Raw genomic sequence first — 15,267 nt, forward strand, 5'->3', positions numbered from 1 at the left:
TAGAAGCCATGTCCCTTTGTGAAGAGGGGTTAGCATAACGTTCTGTTCACATTTTTGTAAATAAGATGCTTCTTTTCAGAATCTTTTGAATCACACTGATGAGCTGATAAAAAAGTGACATCAAAATCTGGCAAATGCAGAAGACACTTTTTTAGCACTTGAACTGTTGTTTGTTTTTGCAGGCGATCAGCCGATTGCTCAGGATATGAGAAAAGATGATGAAGCAAGTCAATGTTCTGAAACGAAATCTGATAACATCAAGGTATTTTCAAGAACATTTTTTGCATATTCTGCAATTGTAAACAAGATGGAAGTTTTTATTTCTGTATCAGTTTATTTTGGGAGGTATTTTCATTATTAACAGTAAGCTACTTTTGCATTGTCTTAAATAAAAATTCAATGACGACAGAATGATATTCCCTTTTCAAGGCGAAGATTTAAAAAAAAAATGCAGGAATCTGTGTAGTGCATAGCACCTGAATCCCTTTGAGGTGTTCTGAACTGATTTGCACAATACTGAGAAGCTTGGGATTGCATGGAGAATTGCTGGATCTCAGCTGTCCAGTCAGTTTGTCATCTTCATGGTTGTACTGATCTGACATCTGCAAGAGGGTATCAGCCTGTATCTGAATTCTGAGTGTGCTCTGATCCCTTCCAAGTCAAAACAGGAGTTCAGAACAAAATAGATGTTCTTGTTAAGAGTAAGACTGTCTCACCCATTGATTCTGGTGAAGCTTCTCAGCATCAAAGCTTTTACAAGACATTACAAAATCTTGATGAGTAGAATAGTGACTCATGTATTGGAGTGTGTGTTTGTTTTTAGTATAAGTAATGGACAATGATCTTTAATTTGTAGTAAGATGTTATTTTCTTTGTTGTTTCAAAATAATGTAGGAAGTTATTTCAGGTGATACAGCAGAAGTGTCCAAAGAAATTGATGTAAAGCGTACACCTCCTAAAAGTACTGTGGAAGAAAAAGGTAATGAAACTACCCATTCTGGACAATTTTCTGATCCTGTACTGAATGCTGTTTGCATGATTCTGATAGAAATTAGGAACTTCATCCCAGTTTGATCCCAGCAAATACTTGCATATGTTTTCTAGTTGCTGTCTGTTCTGTTACTCCTATCAACTAATGCATTAATCCTAGTTTCTCATATGGCGAGAGCAGATTTGATGTTTCCGCTATGCCATTGCCCATCCACTCTTATTGCTTCAGTATGTGCCTTGGGTAGGAAAGCCAATTGCAAATAAACAGGTGGACAAGGAAACAGCATGATCAGCGTATGTGACAAGAACTTCTCCTAACTTTGGCTACAAATAAGGGTGTCCTTTCATTAAAAAAATAACATGACATAGTCACAATCAAAATCTGTCCTGTTTGTTTCTGTAGAAAAAGCAACCAGGAAAGAGCGTGCAAGTTGCAATATCGTAGTTGACTCATTAATTGCACTAAAATAAATAGTAAAAGGTGGTGTGTCCACAGAGTTAATATTGGCTTTGATGTAACTTGTGTCTGTCTCTGTGAGAACAGTGTGAATATCTTCTTAATGTTAGTTTGACATATTGATAGTTTTATCTCTCCGGTGAACACGTTAAGAAGTCTGAAACTGTTCTGCAATGACCTTGTATCCTCAGTTTCCTGGAACATGGGAGAATATTGGATAGTGGCTTGTATATGTCTTGCCATTTTACAGTGGGTCACACTCTTGAGCTTTTGTTTTTACCTTAACTTAGAAGACCTCGCTAACTCATCTAGTGTTAGGGAAGCATTCTGGTAGACCACTATTTGCTACAATGCAAATAGTGTTCATTTCTGATGGGTGTTTTTAGGGAATTTTGGGCCACAGAGTGAAATAACGCTTTTAGTGAAGAGGTGGTGGCTTGTACCTTTTTCTTTGTCTGATTAAACAAAAGTGTACAGTTTTGTTTTGGTTTTTTTTTGTATGTGTGAAGATGAATTTACCATTGAACATGAAATGTCTGAAAAGGAAAAGCATGGTCTAGAATCAAATGAAAATTCTCCAGAGGTGAGTAGTCTTATTCATGTTAACTGAGATAATGTAGGTTCACACTGAAAACAAGTACTTTGTGTATGCTTTATTGACAGCAATATTAAAACTTTGACTTCACCAACAAAAAAATAGTTATGAAAAGTTTTGTTTGGTACTGTGAAGTACCAAAGACACATGTAGTTTTGTGTCAAAAAGTATAAAACTCAAAGACTATGAGACATCAGTGGCTGATTACTGAAGTAGAAGGAACTCCCTTCATACATATCCTAGTACTTGTAAACTGTATCAAAAGCGATTCTAGAGTTGTGTTGTATAGAAATCTTGTTTTCTGACAACCTTGTAATTGAGATGTGGACAGTTTAGTCACTAACAAATATAACTTGGCTTTACAAAAATGTTACTACTGAACAACTTTAAAACTCTTTGTTATCCTTTAGGCATTAACTGGTGATAGTCTACAGTGGTGGTTGGAAACAAGCATCTGAACCCTAGATATTAAAATTGTTGCTAGTCCTTAGAAATGGACACGGTTCTCATCAAGACATTAGGTTTTGTCATTTGCTTTTTTGCCTCAAATTTGGAAGTAGAAGAAAATTTAAAGAATAAATTGTCACGTTTGTTCAGTCAAGGCTTGAGTTACTAAGATCCCTTGCCAGGGGAGACATCAACTAGATTTCAACAAATGGTGAATGAGGCATTTTTTCCAATTTACAAGGAAAGAAGGTTAAGTCTGTTATTGGGGATTTTGTGATCTGAGATTATGGATCTTTATAATCCGAACATCTGACCATATTCTTTGTTTAAAGTTGTCTTTTGAAGCTTAAACTTTAAAGTAAGGGGCCTTTTTTACAAAAGGCCCTGTTTATACAGACAACATCACCAACCTGTGTATTTTAATAACTAGGATATTGACTGTTTTAATGGCACTTGCTCAGCTGTTACAAGATGTAGCCTGTGCCATATGGCCTTGGGAAAAGGGACTTGCATGATACAAAGTTTGGAGTTCTCCTAAGACTGAAGAGATGTAGTGGGATATATGGGGTAAGCCAGCAGCATTTGAGATAGAGCTGTTGGGGAAGGGGGCAGAAGGCACTGTGTTCTCAGGCATGCTTTGTGCCTGAGGCCAGCCATGTAGAGGTTTGTGTAATTAGGAGTTGTCTCATTTTCTTTCAGCTCTATCAGTGCATTTCGTAACAGGCAGCGTCTCTTCCTATGAAACCTGCCTCATCTATATTTTTAAACTGATGGGCGCTACTTCCACCAGTACCACATTCTGAAGTTAGCAGTAATCTTTGTATTACGTTGCACAAATGCTGGATGTCCATTGCAGTAGGTAAATTTTTTTTGTCCTTTACTTTTAATAGGAAAATCAGCCTGTAATAGTGAAACGGAAAAGGGGAAGACCTCGTAAATATCCTCTTGAAGCCATACAGCCTGGTGGTAAGTAGTTCAAAATACCTGTGTAGAAAAACAAAGAAAATAGTGACATTCAAGTTCTGAATTCATATTTTTTCCCTCAGGTGGGGAGTCAAAAGCTGATATGAGCACTGGGAATGTAAGTGCCTTTATTTTGTTTGGGTGCATTTAAACACAGTAATTCAAGAGCCATTTATCTGTTAAACAGTTAATGATATTTCAGAAATATCTTATGGAAAACTTGATAACTGAGTTTGGTCTAAGCAAACAAAAGCTATTTTTAGTATCTCCTAATATAAGTGAACTTCATAAGCAAAATATACTATTAAGTCAAAGTACAGCAAATAACCTAGGAGGATCACGTTTAGTACAACATGCTTGATACAAATCTAAGTGTTATGCTGGATAGCAAAATGCTTGTACACAGGGTGAAATTCTGATTGTGTGCATACGTGTCTCCTAATTTGTGCTGAGAGTAATTTTAGCCTGAATATCAAGGGTCACTGTTTCAAAAATTTGAGATTATTTTTATCTCTACTGAACCTATAATAATAATAGCTCATAGTAAGTCTTAATATCTGTAAAATAAAGTATTGTGTAATACAGTTGTATTATCTATATTACAGTGTGTACAGTTCATTCAAAAGATAGAGATATGCTGGTTGGTAACTTAAGAGCTCATGAAACGTACCTCAGCAATATCATAATTTCAACCCTTGTGAAGTACATTATCTGCTAAGAAAGGGTTATTTTGGGACTGTTTCTGCAATCCAGTTGGATTACAGCACAGGAAATGGATCAGGCACATTTGTGAAGCCCAGCTAGTTGGATTTATTCTGGTGGAAGGCTCCTCTCTTGGGAAATTCTCTATGTCAGAATCAACATTATTGCATAGAAAATAGGTGATTTTAACAATGAAGTTGTATTGAAACCCATGTTTTCTGCCTGTTTGCTTCGTAAGGCACTGGCTGGCATGGCTGTCAGAAGTATTGGGAATTGACCTAGGTGACAGATAGCACGAGTTTGTCCCTGCTTGGTCTGTCCCTGCAGCATTTCAGGCAGCCCTTTGAGTCCTGCCCCTTCAGCAGGTCTCATGAAGTTGTTTCAGAATTCCAGAGTAGGGCCACGAACATGGTGAGAGGGCTGGAGCCCCTCTGCTGTGAAGCCAGGCTGAGAGAGCTGGGGTTGTTCGGTCTGGAGAACGCTCCAGGGAGACCTTAAGCAGCCTTCCAGTACCTAAAGAGGACCTGCAAAAAAGCTGGAGGGGAACTTTTTACAAGGGTGTATAGCGATAGGACAAGGGATAATGGCCTTAAACTGAGAGTAGGTTTAGATTAGATATAAGGAAGAAATTCTTCCCCATGAGGATGGTGAGGCACTGGAACACATTACCCAGAGAAGCTGTGGATGCCCCATTCCTGGAAGTGTTGAAGGCCAGGTTGGATGGGGCTTTGAGTAACCTGGTCTAGTGGAAGGCATCTCTGCCCACGGCAGAGGGGTTAGAACTAGATGATCCTTAAGGTCCCTTCCAACCCAAACCATTCCATGATTATAATTTCTAATCTTCCCTAATTTTTTTTTTCCCAATATTAATTTAATTAAGTGTAATTTGAACTAGTGTGTTCTATGGTGTTTGGGGTTTGTTGTTTGAGTTCTTCAGGGTTTTTTTAAGTTTTATTTTCAAGTAAGAATTAAAACAAATTTTTAAATCCCCCTCAGAAATAGATATACTTTGGCACCCTCAGTACTGGAAAATAATTACCTTGTTCTAGGTTGATTATTTTAAAGGTCCTGTATCTCTTAGTGATGACTTATTGGTGTGTCAGTCAGTTACAGGCTGGCTCCAGGAGGAGCAATATCTGCCTTTCATTTGAGATAATGGTTCTGGAAGGTGAGATATTATCTTTGTGTGACAGTTTTCCCTAGGCTGCTTTGAGAATATGTTGCTACTTCAAAGGAAGCACAGATATCCTAGTGTAGTCGTTCAGTCATGAAAGCAACAGGATTTTTGGGACAGTCATGATAGGAAATTATTTAATTATACATAGTTCTTTCTACGTTCTGAGTAAATTCTGGTGATTCTGCAAATCTGTGTGTGTGGTTACAAAAGTGACTGCATGATTTCTTTTTTGCATTGTTGATAATTAAGTTTTCAGAAATGTATTTGACTGAAACTGCTTTTAACTGTCTTTTAGTGCTATTACTTTAGTGTCAGATCACTGCAACTGCTATGATTTCTTCTGCGTATGGGCTGATTTGACTAGTTTCAATTTTTTATCATAAATGGGAAAAATGCATGCTACTGTTAGGAAACTCCAAATCTTATTACAGTGTCCATGTTTTCTAGATTTGCAGATAGGTTCTACTACAAACGGGAGCAAGTTTCTGTGTTTATGTATTACAATCCTGGATTTTTCTGATTCTCTTTGAAGTAAAGAAACTACTTTTTTTTAAATTTCAGCTGCAGTTTCCTATTTTTGCGAATAGAGGAAAAATGCCTCAAACAGGTAAGGAAATTATATCTGTTTTAACAAATAAAACAAAAGGTGGAAGAAATAAAATAGTTTTTTTTAAGGAAACCACATGGTTCCTTCGTAAACATCATCTCTGGCAGTCAGTATCATCAACATATGAAAACATCTGATTAAACAGAACACTGCAGATATGTCCCTAATTCTACTGAGTTTTTACTTCAAAAAAAGAGCAGCTTAATAACTTATTTCAAAAATGCCTCAGCACTGCTAAGTGCTGAATAATGCATTGCAAAATATAGCAAATAACTTGTTTGTATGGATAGGCACACAGCAGAGCTTCAGAGGCAGGTAGGTACCCCATCAGACTGGTTCTTAGTGACTGTTTTCCATTTGATCACACTTACTGCACTAACTGTTTTAAAATTTAAAATTTTGTTCAGTTAATTGGATTATCTGTGGATATGTGTGTAAAGAACTTAGTGGTAGCTCGAGGGGCTGTTTCCCATTTCACAGCTGCTGTAAGATCTTTAGAAGATGATCACTTAACTTTACACAAAAATGTACTTTTACTGCTTCAAACAAAAGTCAAATAAAGTGGGATACTTTTCTATTTCTCTATCTTGTTCATACATCTGTGATTTGTAAGAGGTCAAACTCTGGTGAATTGTAGATGGTGTAGTCAATTTTTCACATGTATGGAGTCTGAACTGCACTGGTTGTTTAAATATTGCTTTTTAATTATGGCCATTCCTAAAATAGACTTTAAAATCCATTCAGGAAGCAGACAAGCCTGAAAGGCAGGTTAGAAAAGGGTTTGTAAACAAATATAAACATTCAGGCCACAAGTCTGAGAAAACAGGTCTTCAAAACAAGTCTTCTGGAGTTTCCAAAAGTTTAGGTTTCTACAGAGATATTAATCTAGCTGCACTGCACATATGGACTGTTTCCTATTTTCTCTGCATTTGTTAAAATGTTGGCTTTAATCCATATACATCAGAATTGCCTCTGGAGGGTTAGCTGGTTGTGTGGTACTTGGTTTCTATCAAGTGTGACGAGAACAGACAGAAATGCACGAAAGGTGTAAAAGTGCTTTCTGGTTTGCTTTTTATTCAAAAAGACAGACACTTAACTGTGTACTTAAAGCTTGATTTAGTGTAAGTAACATTTCATTTTGCAGGTAAAAAGGCTGTTGATGTCACAGCAATATTAAGAAGAGTGTATGAAGTGGATTAAATATCCTGTTAAACTTTTCACCATAGGTTAGCATTCATGTGAGAAAAGGATCTGAAAACACCTGGCAGTGAAAAGAAAACAAAATGGAATCCCTCTGTGCAGTTCACTTATTCCGGTAATTCTGGGATGTTCTGCACAAGGGTTTGTGGTAGGGACAGACTCGCGTGTAGGGTGAGAAGCAGAGAACTTATTTTCAGTCAGTGCAGCTCATGCAGCTGAGACACATCTGGTTTCTGAAGGCAACGTCCCTCCATAACACTGACGCTGAGCTTGAAATTAAAATTATTTTGCGCTAACCGGCAGTTGCTGCTGTAAAGTTAGCAAGATTTTTAAATACTATGGCTTATTATTTTTGCATTTCTGTTGAGGCAAAAGTACTACATTTTTACATTCTAGAGAGAGGATTGTGTCTGGTAAGGAAGACATGTCTTGTGCTTACATGGAATGTTCTTCAGTCAAAAACCGTTTGCTACAAATTTGCCAAAATGTACCAGAATTTTCAAGTATCTGTGTTTCAAACACAGCAGAACTAATGTTAGACTTACTTTGTGTAAAATACTTAACACAGTGGACAGTCCTATGTTTTATTGTATTTCCTCACTGAATGATTAAACATCTTTGTGTTTTATTTCGTTTGCTTTTATGTACAAGTTTTTTCCACTTAACTTTAACAAAGGAACTTCAAAAAACTTGCATGTGAATTTTAGAATATGTTTCTGCTCTTTGAGATCTGTTGACATCTATCTATGAACATTCTTCTGTCATTCTTTCAGTCTAATCAGCAATGGGTTTAGAGTTTGTGTTGTCTCTTGTGTAGCTTTCAGAAGACAAAAATAGGCAGCAATTTTATGACAGGTGAATAAAGGTGTAAAAACTTGCATTTTTTAGGTTGCTTCTCTCCTGTTACTAAGGATTTTTATCCTTGCAGTGTTGCAGATAATTCCATTTGACAAAGCTCAAAAGCTTTGTAAAATCTTTCTTATCATAGAGTTAATCAGGGTAGAAGTGAAAGCATCTACCATGGAGAGAGGCCAGGCTGAGACATGAGTCTGAGAGTTATAAATGTATTAGAATATGCATAAGCCAGTCTAAGAAGTATTTCAATAGAGAAAGTCACATAATTTGCATGCCACATATTAGACGGGTTTTAGATATTGCCTTGCGGAGCTACAGCTGCCTTGGTGCTTCACCATGGGCATCGCTAAGTGCTAGAATAGCTTGCCTGGAGGGACTGTGTTCCTGGAGACCTTCAACATTGGATTGAACAAGGTCTTGAGCAGTATGATCAGATCAATTAATTTAGCCATGCTTTGAACAGGAGGTTGAACTAGATGACCTCCAGAGGCTGCTTCCAAGCTAAATTTTTCTGTGATTCTGTAATTGGTTGACAGTACTTAGAAGAACTAAGTAATTTTTGCTTTTCCATTAAAACAAAACAGCATATGCAACAAAGCAATAAATAATGTCAGTCATATAAAGTCTTACTACTTTAAAAAAAAATTAATCATTGTCCCAGTCTCTGTATATAACATAATACAACAAAACCATATTCTAAATTAGATAAACTCTAAATGTTTCCTGAGCTTCTGTGATGTTTATGCAACGTTGACAGAGTTGGAAAGAACTCCTTTTTAAACTGATTGGCAAAAGATTTGAAGTTCAGGATTAACTCGTGTTCTTTCTTTTTAGGTACAGACACGTCTAATAAGAAAGAAACAACAAATGTAAGTGCAGCCATTTTAATTTGTAAGTTTATAAGCAGTATGTAATGAAAAATGTCTGTCTTCTATTTAAATTAAATTGTTCTTGCCTTACTTGCTTCCATTGTATTTTTTCAGGAGGATGAAGCCGAGAAAGCAGAAATGATTGTGCGTAAAAGGGGAAGAAAGCCCAGGCGTTCTCTGGTTCAATCAGAGGAAACTGGTAAAAACATGAAACTCTGCTATTCCTTAGAGAATGAGATTACTGTGCCTTTCAGTTTACTAATACCAACAAGATAAGCCTTATTCAATTTTCCTTTCTTGAGGAAAAATCATTGAGTTACAGCTAGTGTAAATATTATGTAAATATGTGTAAATTGCTGTAATCTTATGTCAGAATTGCTACATCCCAGATGCTTCTATAAAGCCTCATGAATTTTCTGTGAATTCTGGCTATGAGCTGCATAAGTAAACTATTGTGAATGTGTTAGCAAGATTAAGTCAAACAAGTATGAACTAAAAATGTTGACGCATAAAGGAAATGGAAAATTACTTACTTAAAATGGGGTTTGTGAATAGAATACCTTTTCTAAACTTAGTGTCCATATCCTTTTGGAGGGCTTTTGAAAAATTATAGCACATGTGTAAAATTTTACATGGACAGAAACACTGGAGCCAGAAAGAAAACGTCGGAAATTAACGTCTTCTGAAGATGAACTAAAAGAGCAGGAGGAAGGTGAGGAGGAAGATGGTGAGGAAGATGATGAAGCACATTCCGGAGCCACAACTAGATCAGCCACAAGATTAGAGGCTCAAAGGTAACTGTGTGTAGAGACACCAATAGTAAGAGGTTTTTTTCTACATTGCTCTCAGTTACTATGAGGTTTGCTTTGGGTTTTTTGTTGCTTGTGAGTTTGTTAGTTTGGGGGCTTTACTTGTTTAAATTGATGAGAGCTTCCCAAATAATTCTGGTTCCAATTCTAGTACCACTTTTCTAGGGATGAAGAGAAAGGTGGGGGAGGTGGGGAAACTGTTAAGGTCTCAATACATGTACTTGAATATAAGGTAAGAATTGTTCCTGTTGGTAATCTTCATCCTAGTGATGTCTCAGGAGTTGGATCTGAGGGCACTTAGTTCTGATAGGTAAAAAGAGACCTCTGACTTAACTATGCAATTCACCATTTGATATTTGGAGTTGGAACAAGGTCAAAATATAATTTTCCATGTCAGTTTCTTTTTCCAAATATTGTCAAAGATAAAGACATTAATCTGCAGCACTGGAGGAATTTGTTTCTAGCATGGTGATCTGCAAGCTCAGAAGGCAATTTTATTGCAAAAGACTAATGTGGTAACAAGAGTTCTGTTTTCAGTTAGTCAGTCTTCATCTGACTGTAATAAAGCATCTGTATCTTAAGGTGCTGCAAACAGTCTGCATTTTATAAGTAACATTTGGGATAATTCTGTGGAAGGGGCTGTTTAAGCATTGCTGGGTTGTCATTTTTTCTGCCTTAAGTAACCTGTTGCCCAAACTGTGGAGTTGTTTGCCCATAACCAGTTTTTCTGGTGGATATTGAAGCAAGTGTGAGTTTCTTTACACTGGATAAGCAAATTCTCTTTTCTTCTGCAGCCTGTTCACCTTTGCTGCTTTTGTTTTTCTGCTGATACTACAAGCTGTTTTTTTCAAACATGGACACTTATGTTCCAGAATTATTGCAGATTTGTAACTATGATTTTTATTTAGTTAGATACTAAATACTGTCCGTAAAGTAGCCTTTCAATTCTACATTTTATATGAAAATACGCAACTTGGTGTTGCAGTTTGTCTTGAAGCATGAGAATGTTGGAGTTTATTCCACTCTTTCTTTTGGCAACTTTGATTTACTTGTTGCAAATACTGTGCAGTCTTAATTTTCTGCACTTGGAATGCAAGAAGAAAGTGACTTGGTAAAAGTATTTTGTTATATATACATTCATCATTCTTTTGTATTACAGAAAGCAGCCCAGCAAGCCAACCACACGTGCAACTTCTAAAGGCAGCAGTCCAAGTTCAGTTTCTCCTAGAAAACGACAGAACCTAGCAGCAAAAAAAAGATCTCCAAGTGATACAAAAATTAATAAATCTCCTCCATTGACACAGTAAGTATTGAAGTTGAATCTACTTCTATTATTTGTTTTGGAAGCCACTACCTTGATCCTTTCCTTAAATAAGAATGCTGCAAAATCTGAACAGCAGTCTAGCTTTGCTCTGTTCTGTTCTTGTGTGATTTATAAAAGCTTTCAAAGGATTTTAATCTGTTTACATTTTCTCTTTTTCTTCTTTTCTTTAATGTTTGGAATACAAGATTTTTTTCTTTCCATCCTCAGAAAACTCTTGAGGGAATCTGAAAATTTTGTTACACAGTATTTTAACCTGAGCTGTAATTCTTTCCTGAATGGGAGGATGACCAGATGTATTTCAGGTTAAAGCCACATATGATTACATGATTCTAATGCTTCAAAGATCTTTCTAAGATCAGCTGATAAAAGAGGAAAACCTCTGAGAGTCCTTATATATCAAGTGTTGAAAATATTTCCCTTTCCCTCCTGCTCAACTTTTTAAAGTTGAGATCCCAGTGTAAAATCCCAAGGGAGTAATAAATGTGATGCACAGTTGGTATTCATCTTGTAGTTTACCTGTAAAATGGGTTTTATGCCCAAATACATTTGGTTGTCATCTACTCTGAAATGTGGCAGTGTCTTCAAACTGAGCCTCAGGAACACACATATCGTGTGCTGATTGGCTGTCACAATTCACTGCTTGTTAATTACCTGGCATGATTATGAATGGCCAGGAGTTCAAGCCACACTTAAAATTGGCTGCAGCTGATTTGTGATGGGTTTATACATGGATGGTTAAACAGAGATAAGGGTACGTGGTCTGCCCTGTACTCCCTCTTGTGTATGCAAGACTCTTGCTGTTCTGCTGTTTTTGTGAGACAGGATACAAGATAACATAGTTCATTATATTCTGTTATAATCCACAAGTCTTTCTGAAGAAACAGGAGGAAGGAGGAGAGAGCTCTAGCCCCAAATTCTACTTCCAGTGCACTATTCAACATACAGAACTAGTATGTATTACCCTGCCAAGATGTGATGGGAGTGTGTGAGGTCACCATATGGAGAGACCTGCGCTTTTATAATGTTTTGGTAGAAGGCTTTTAAATAATCTATCCTGGTAATTCATCAGAGACAGACAATTAAGTTGCATCCTCTAAACAGGATTGTGCCTGGCCACCCTTTTTTTTTTTCAGTAGGTCCTACCATTGTTAAAATAATTATTAATAATGTGTTTCAGGTTAAAGGTGCAGTCTACCAAGCGTAAAAGGGAAGACAGCCCAACAGCGGTACGGAGGAAAGGCCCACAGAAAACAGAGGAGACACCAGTCAAGAAGGCAAAACGATAATCTCTACCAGCTGGTACTGTTCATGGAAGAGTCAAGAAAAAAGAAAAAATAAATCTGTGCTTCTATTTTTTTTAAAGCAAAGGGATTTGCACGTGCTTGTTTCAGAGCTCTAAGTTAATCAATGCAGTACTTTTTAAGTTACATTTTAAACAGCTTTATAAACTATTGTTTATACAGAATATTATGTACATTTATTTCAAATGAAAAATAAGTTTACTTTGTATCTGAATGAAAAACAAAGTAGTTATATATTTTATCAGTGACTTGGAAAGTTGGGATTTCCCAATGTGACATGCTAATGCAGATGCTTCCAACCCACGAGGCACCCCTGGGCCTACTAATACACTTTGTACATAAACTTGTAAAAATAGGTTGTATTTTACTCTGTGTATGAATCTAATCAATGATGGACATTTTATTTATTATATGGAAAGCATTGGTCTGTAAACTTTAGTATATACCTTAGGTTTTTTTAATTATATATTTTACATTCTATGCACATGTCAGTAGGAAACTTCCTGTCTGCTCCCCCAGGGCTGTCTAAAACCTGAAGTTCTCTAAAATACGCTCAGACAGTTGATAAAGTATTTTTCTCGCATGCGTTAAAGTAGTTTAGCATAGTGAAAGGGAGTTGGCTCCTTTCTGTTCACATTTGTGGCAAAGTATAAAATTTAAAATGTAATCTTACTCGATTATATTTTCACTTGTGAATTTACTACCAAACTCAAGAAATAAATAGTATTAGGTTAGATTTACTCACAGTCAGCCAATGCTACCCTGAAATGAAACAGTTTTATTTTGCAACTGAACACCTGTTCTTTCAGTATTTGTCTTTTTCAACAGAGGGACCCATTGAAGTCAAATGTCACTTCTAACTATAGAGCTTCAGCATTTTGTGTTACATTTTATACACCGGTATTAAAAATAAAACCTGGTATTATTGCCAGAATCTTTTTTTAATGTATATTAACTCTGGTTAAGAGCAAATGTTCAAGTGAAGTTGTATATAAAGTTAAACTTTTCTTATGATCAAATGTGTCTCTTGTTATGATGTGATGAGTTGCCAAACAATCTGAGATTATTTTAAGTGTTTTGTTGATATTCTGGTTTATAATTAAAAAGGATTCTGGGGGGGTTGGAATTTTCCTTTTTTTTTCTTTTTCTCTTTTGTGAGGTTTGTTTTTTGGGGTTTTTTTTGAACTTATTGTAAGGCAGATGTTTCCGTCAGATATTCTGCTTGGTTTCTTACTGAGATTTTTATATAAAAATTATAAAATGTTTGCCAAAAATCTGAGTTGCCATATTTTATTATCCTTTAGTTGTATTTCTGTGGAACTTGTTTTTACAAATGTATTTGGCTGGAGCCATATTTATAAGCTTTACCTGATAAGCATCTTTAAATGTTCACAGGTGCATATATTTTAGGTATATAAACAGTAGGGAAAGGACCTTGCCATTAACAGGCCTAGTATGCTACAAAAGCAAACTTGAGTCTAAAAAAAAAGACCTCTTTGCTCTGAAAATTAACTCCTTTTAATTTGTACCTTAACTTTGCCATACTAACACAAACCTTGCTGACATACTACTGGTACACAGCTGTATATTACTAACACAAATGTTTATGCACTTTTTTCATACACAGTTGTAGGATAAGTTGATTATTTTCCTTTATTTTTTCCTTTCTTTCCCCTCTGCCCCCTGCAGTATGCACAGACCAAAAAATTGTAGAGTTCTTCTCAGTTCTTTGTTCTGTAATGTTAAATAAGCAAAAGTGTTCATTTTTCAGCTCTCTAGACTTTCAATTGTATTCGAGCCCTTTGCTGCATCTGTTCCAGTTTGTTCCCTCACATCTGTGTTCAGAAGTGAGATTGCGCAGGAGGTTCCTAAGGAAACCCCCTCCACCAAGTTACCATCATCTATGCGTCTCTCTCTGCTGGCAGCACCTCTGCTGTCACAGTACAGGTCCTATTTGCCTTTTTCACAGGCACATCTCTTCCGATGGATTATAACGATTGACAAAGCTCCTACTCATGTCTTATCCTCTCTGCTATTGTCTAGTGACCTCAGTGGAGAAATACAACCCCAAATGTTAACCTACTTAAAAGGTCGCCTACTCTTCTTCCCCCTAGTGAGGGATAACATTTAGGTAAATTGTCTTGTCTGTGGAATGTATCTTTAATCACTCATTACATTATTCCAGAATATGGAGGCATTAAAGGAAGTTTCTTCTGCTGAGAGAAGACCTTTTACTTAAAGACAGGGGGAAGTGCCAATTCCACAAACTGGTTTTGCTTACACACACTTCACTCACCGATGGTATGAGAATAGCATCTTCTTTTCCTTTTCAACAGAGTGTGTGTTTCAGCCAGGCTACATCACTGTCAATCCATGTTTGGAATGCTTTTTTTTCTTCGCTTGGTAGTCCCAAGTGCCTGTCATCTTAATTACTATTATACTTTACAGCTACGGTAATGATCTGCTGTATTTAAGCATAACTTGGGCATTGACTGTTTCTAGTTTACAAGTTATTCATACACTGTCTCCCAGAGCCCTTCCTGAGCACAGGGAAGGAGAGGGAGCAGAGGAATGAGTTTTCACTTGGGTCCAGCAGCAGCCACATCCATCTTGTTCAAAAGTTAGGCTTGTAGTCCAGCTTAAACCTTGACATGTATATAAAGCAACTGTGCTTTCCTAGCCTGCACTGAGATGAAAAAATGTCCTGAAAGTGTTTTGTGGAGAGATTTGCTTGAGGCAGTTTGTTGCCACCTGTAGTACAAGAACACGGCTACCCTGCAACCCAAATAAATGAACCACTTGGCTACTTTTTTATGTTACAGCGGCTGTTTTTCCTTGCCGTTTCTTCTGTCAGAACTGCTTAATTTCTCTGAGTATTAAAATACTGAGTGAACCAGAGCTGTCCTGGTAGAAGATGGAGTTCAAGTCCCCCTGCTGAGTTTTACAGAACAAGAACTTGAATCCTGCTAAC

The 15,267-nt window shown here is 36.7% G+C and overlaps 1 protein-coding gene across 2 annotated transcripts in view; it reads left to right on the top strand.

Moving 5' to 3' along the window:
• Positions 1-14,440, top strand: part of BOD1L1 (biorientation of chromosomes in cell division 1 like 1) — a 38,803-nt gene extending 24,363 nt beyond the window's left edge. The window contains exons 15-25 of one of the 2 annotated variants that reach the window (XM_080344089.1): positions 183-262; positions 895-979; positions 1,957-2,030; positions 3,380-3,455; positions 3,536-3,570; positions 5,893-5,938; positions 8,828-8,862; positions 8,977-9,061; positions 9,503-9,656; positions 10,831-10,974; positions 12,173-14,440. In XM_080344089.1, coding sequence (XP_080200215.1) covers positions 183-262; positions 895-979; positions 1,957-2,030; positions 3,380-3,455; positions 3,536-3,570; positions 5,893-5,938; positions 8,828-8,862; positions 8,977-9,061; positions 9,503-9,656; positions 10,831-10,974; positions 12,173-12,281 — 923 coding nt within the window. In that variant the 3' untranslated portion in view covers positions 12,282-14,440. Of the gene's footprint in view, positions 1-182; positions 263-894; positions 980-1,956; positions 2,031-3,379; positions 3,456-3,535; positions 3,571-5,892; positions 5,939-8,827; positions 8,863-8,976; positions 9,062-9,502; positions 9,657-10,830; positions 10,975-12,172 lie in introns of those variants that run through there. The other variant, XR_013922108.1, reaches the window with a different exon arrangement.
• Positions 14,441-15,267: the final 827 nt, after the last annotated feature.

Source organism: Nesoenas mayeri (assembly GCF_963082525.1).
Source record: "Nesoenas mayeri genome assembly, chromosome: 4".
In the NCBI taxonomy this organism is placed as follows: domain Eukaryota; kingdom Metazoa; phylum Chordata; class Aves; order Columbiformes; family Columbidae; genus Nesoenas; species Nesoenas mayeri.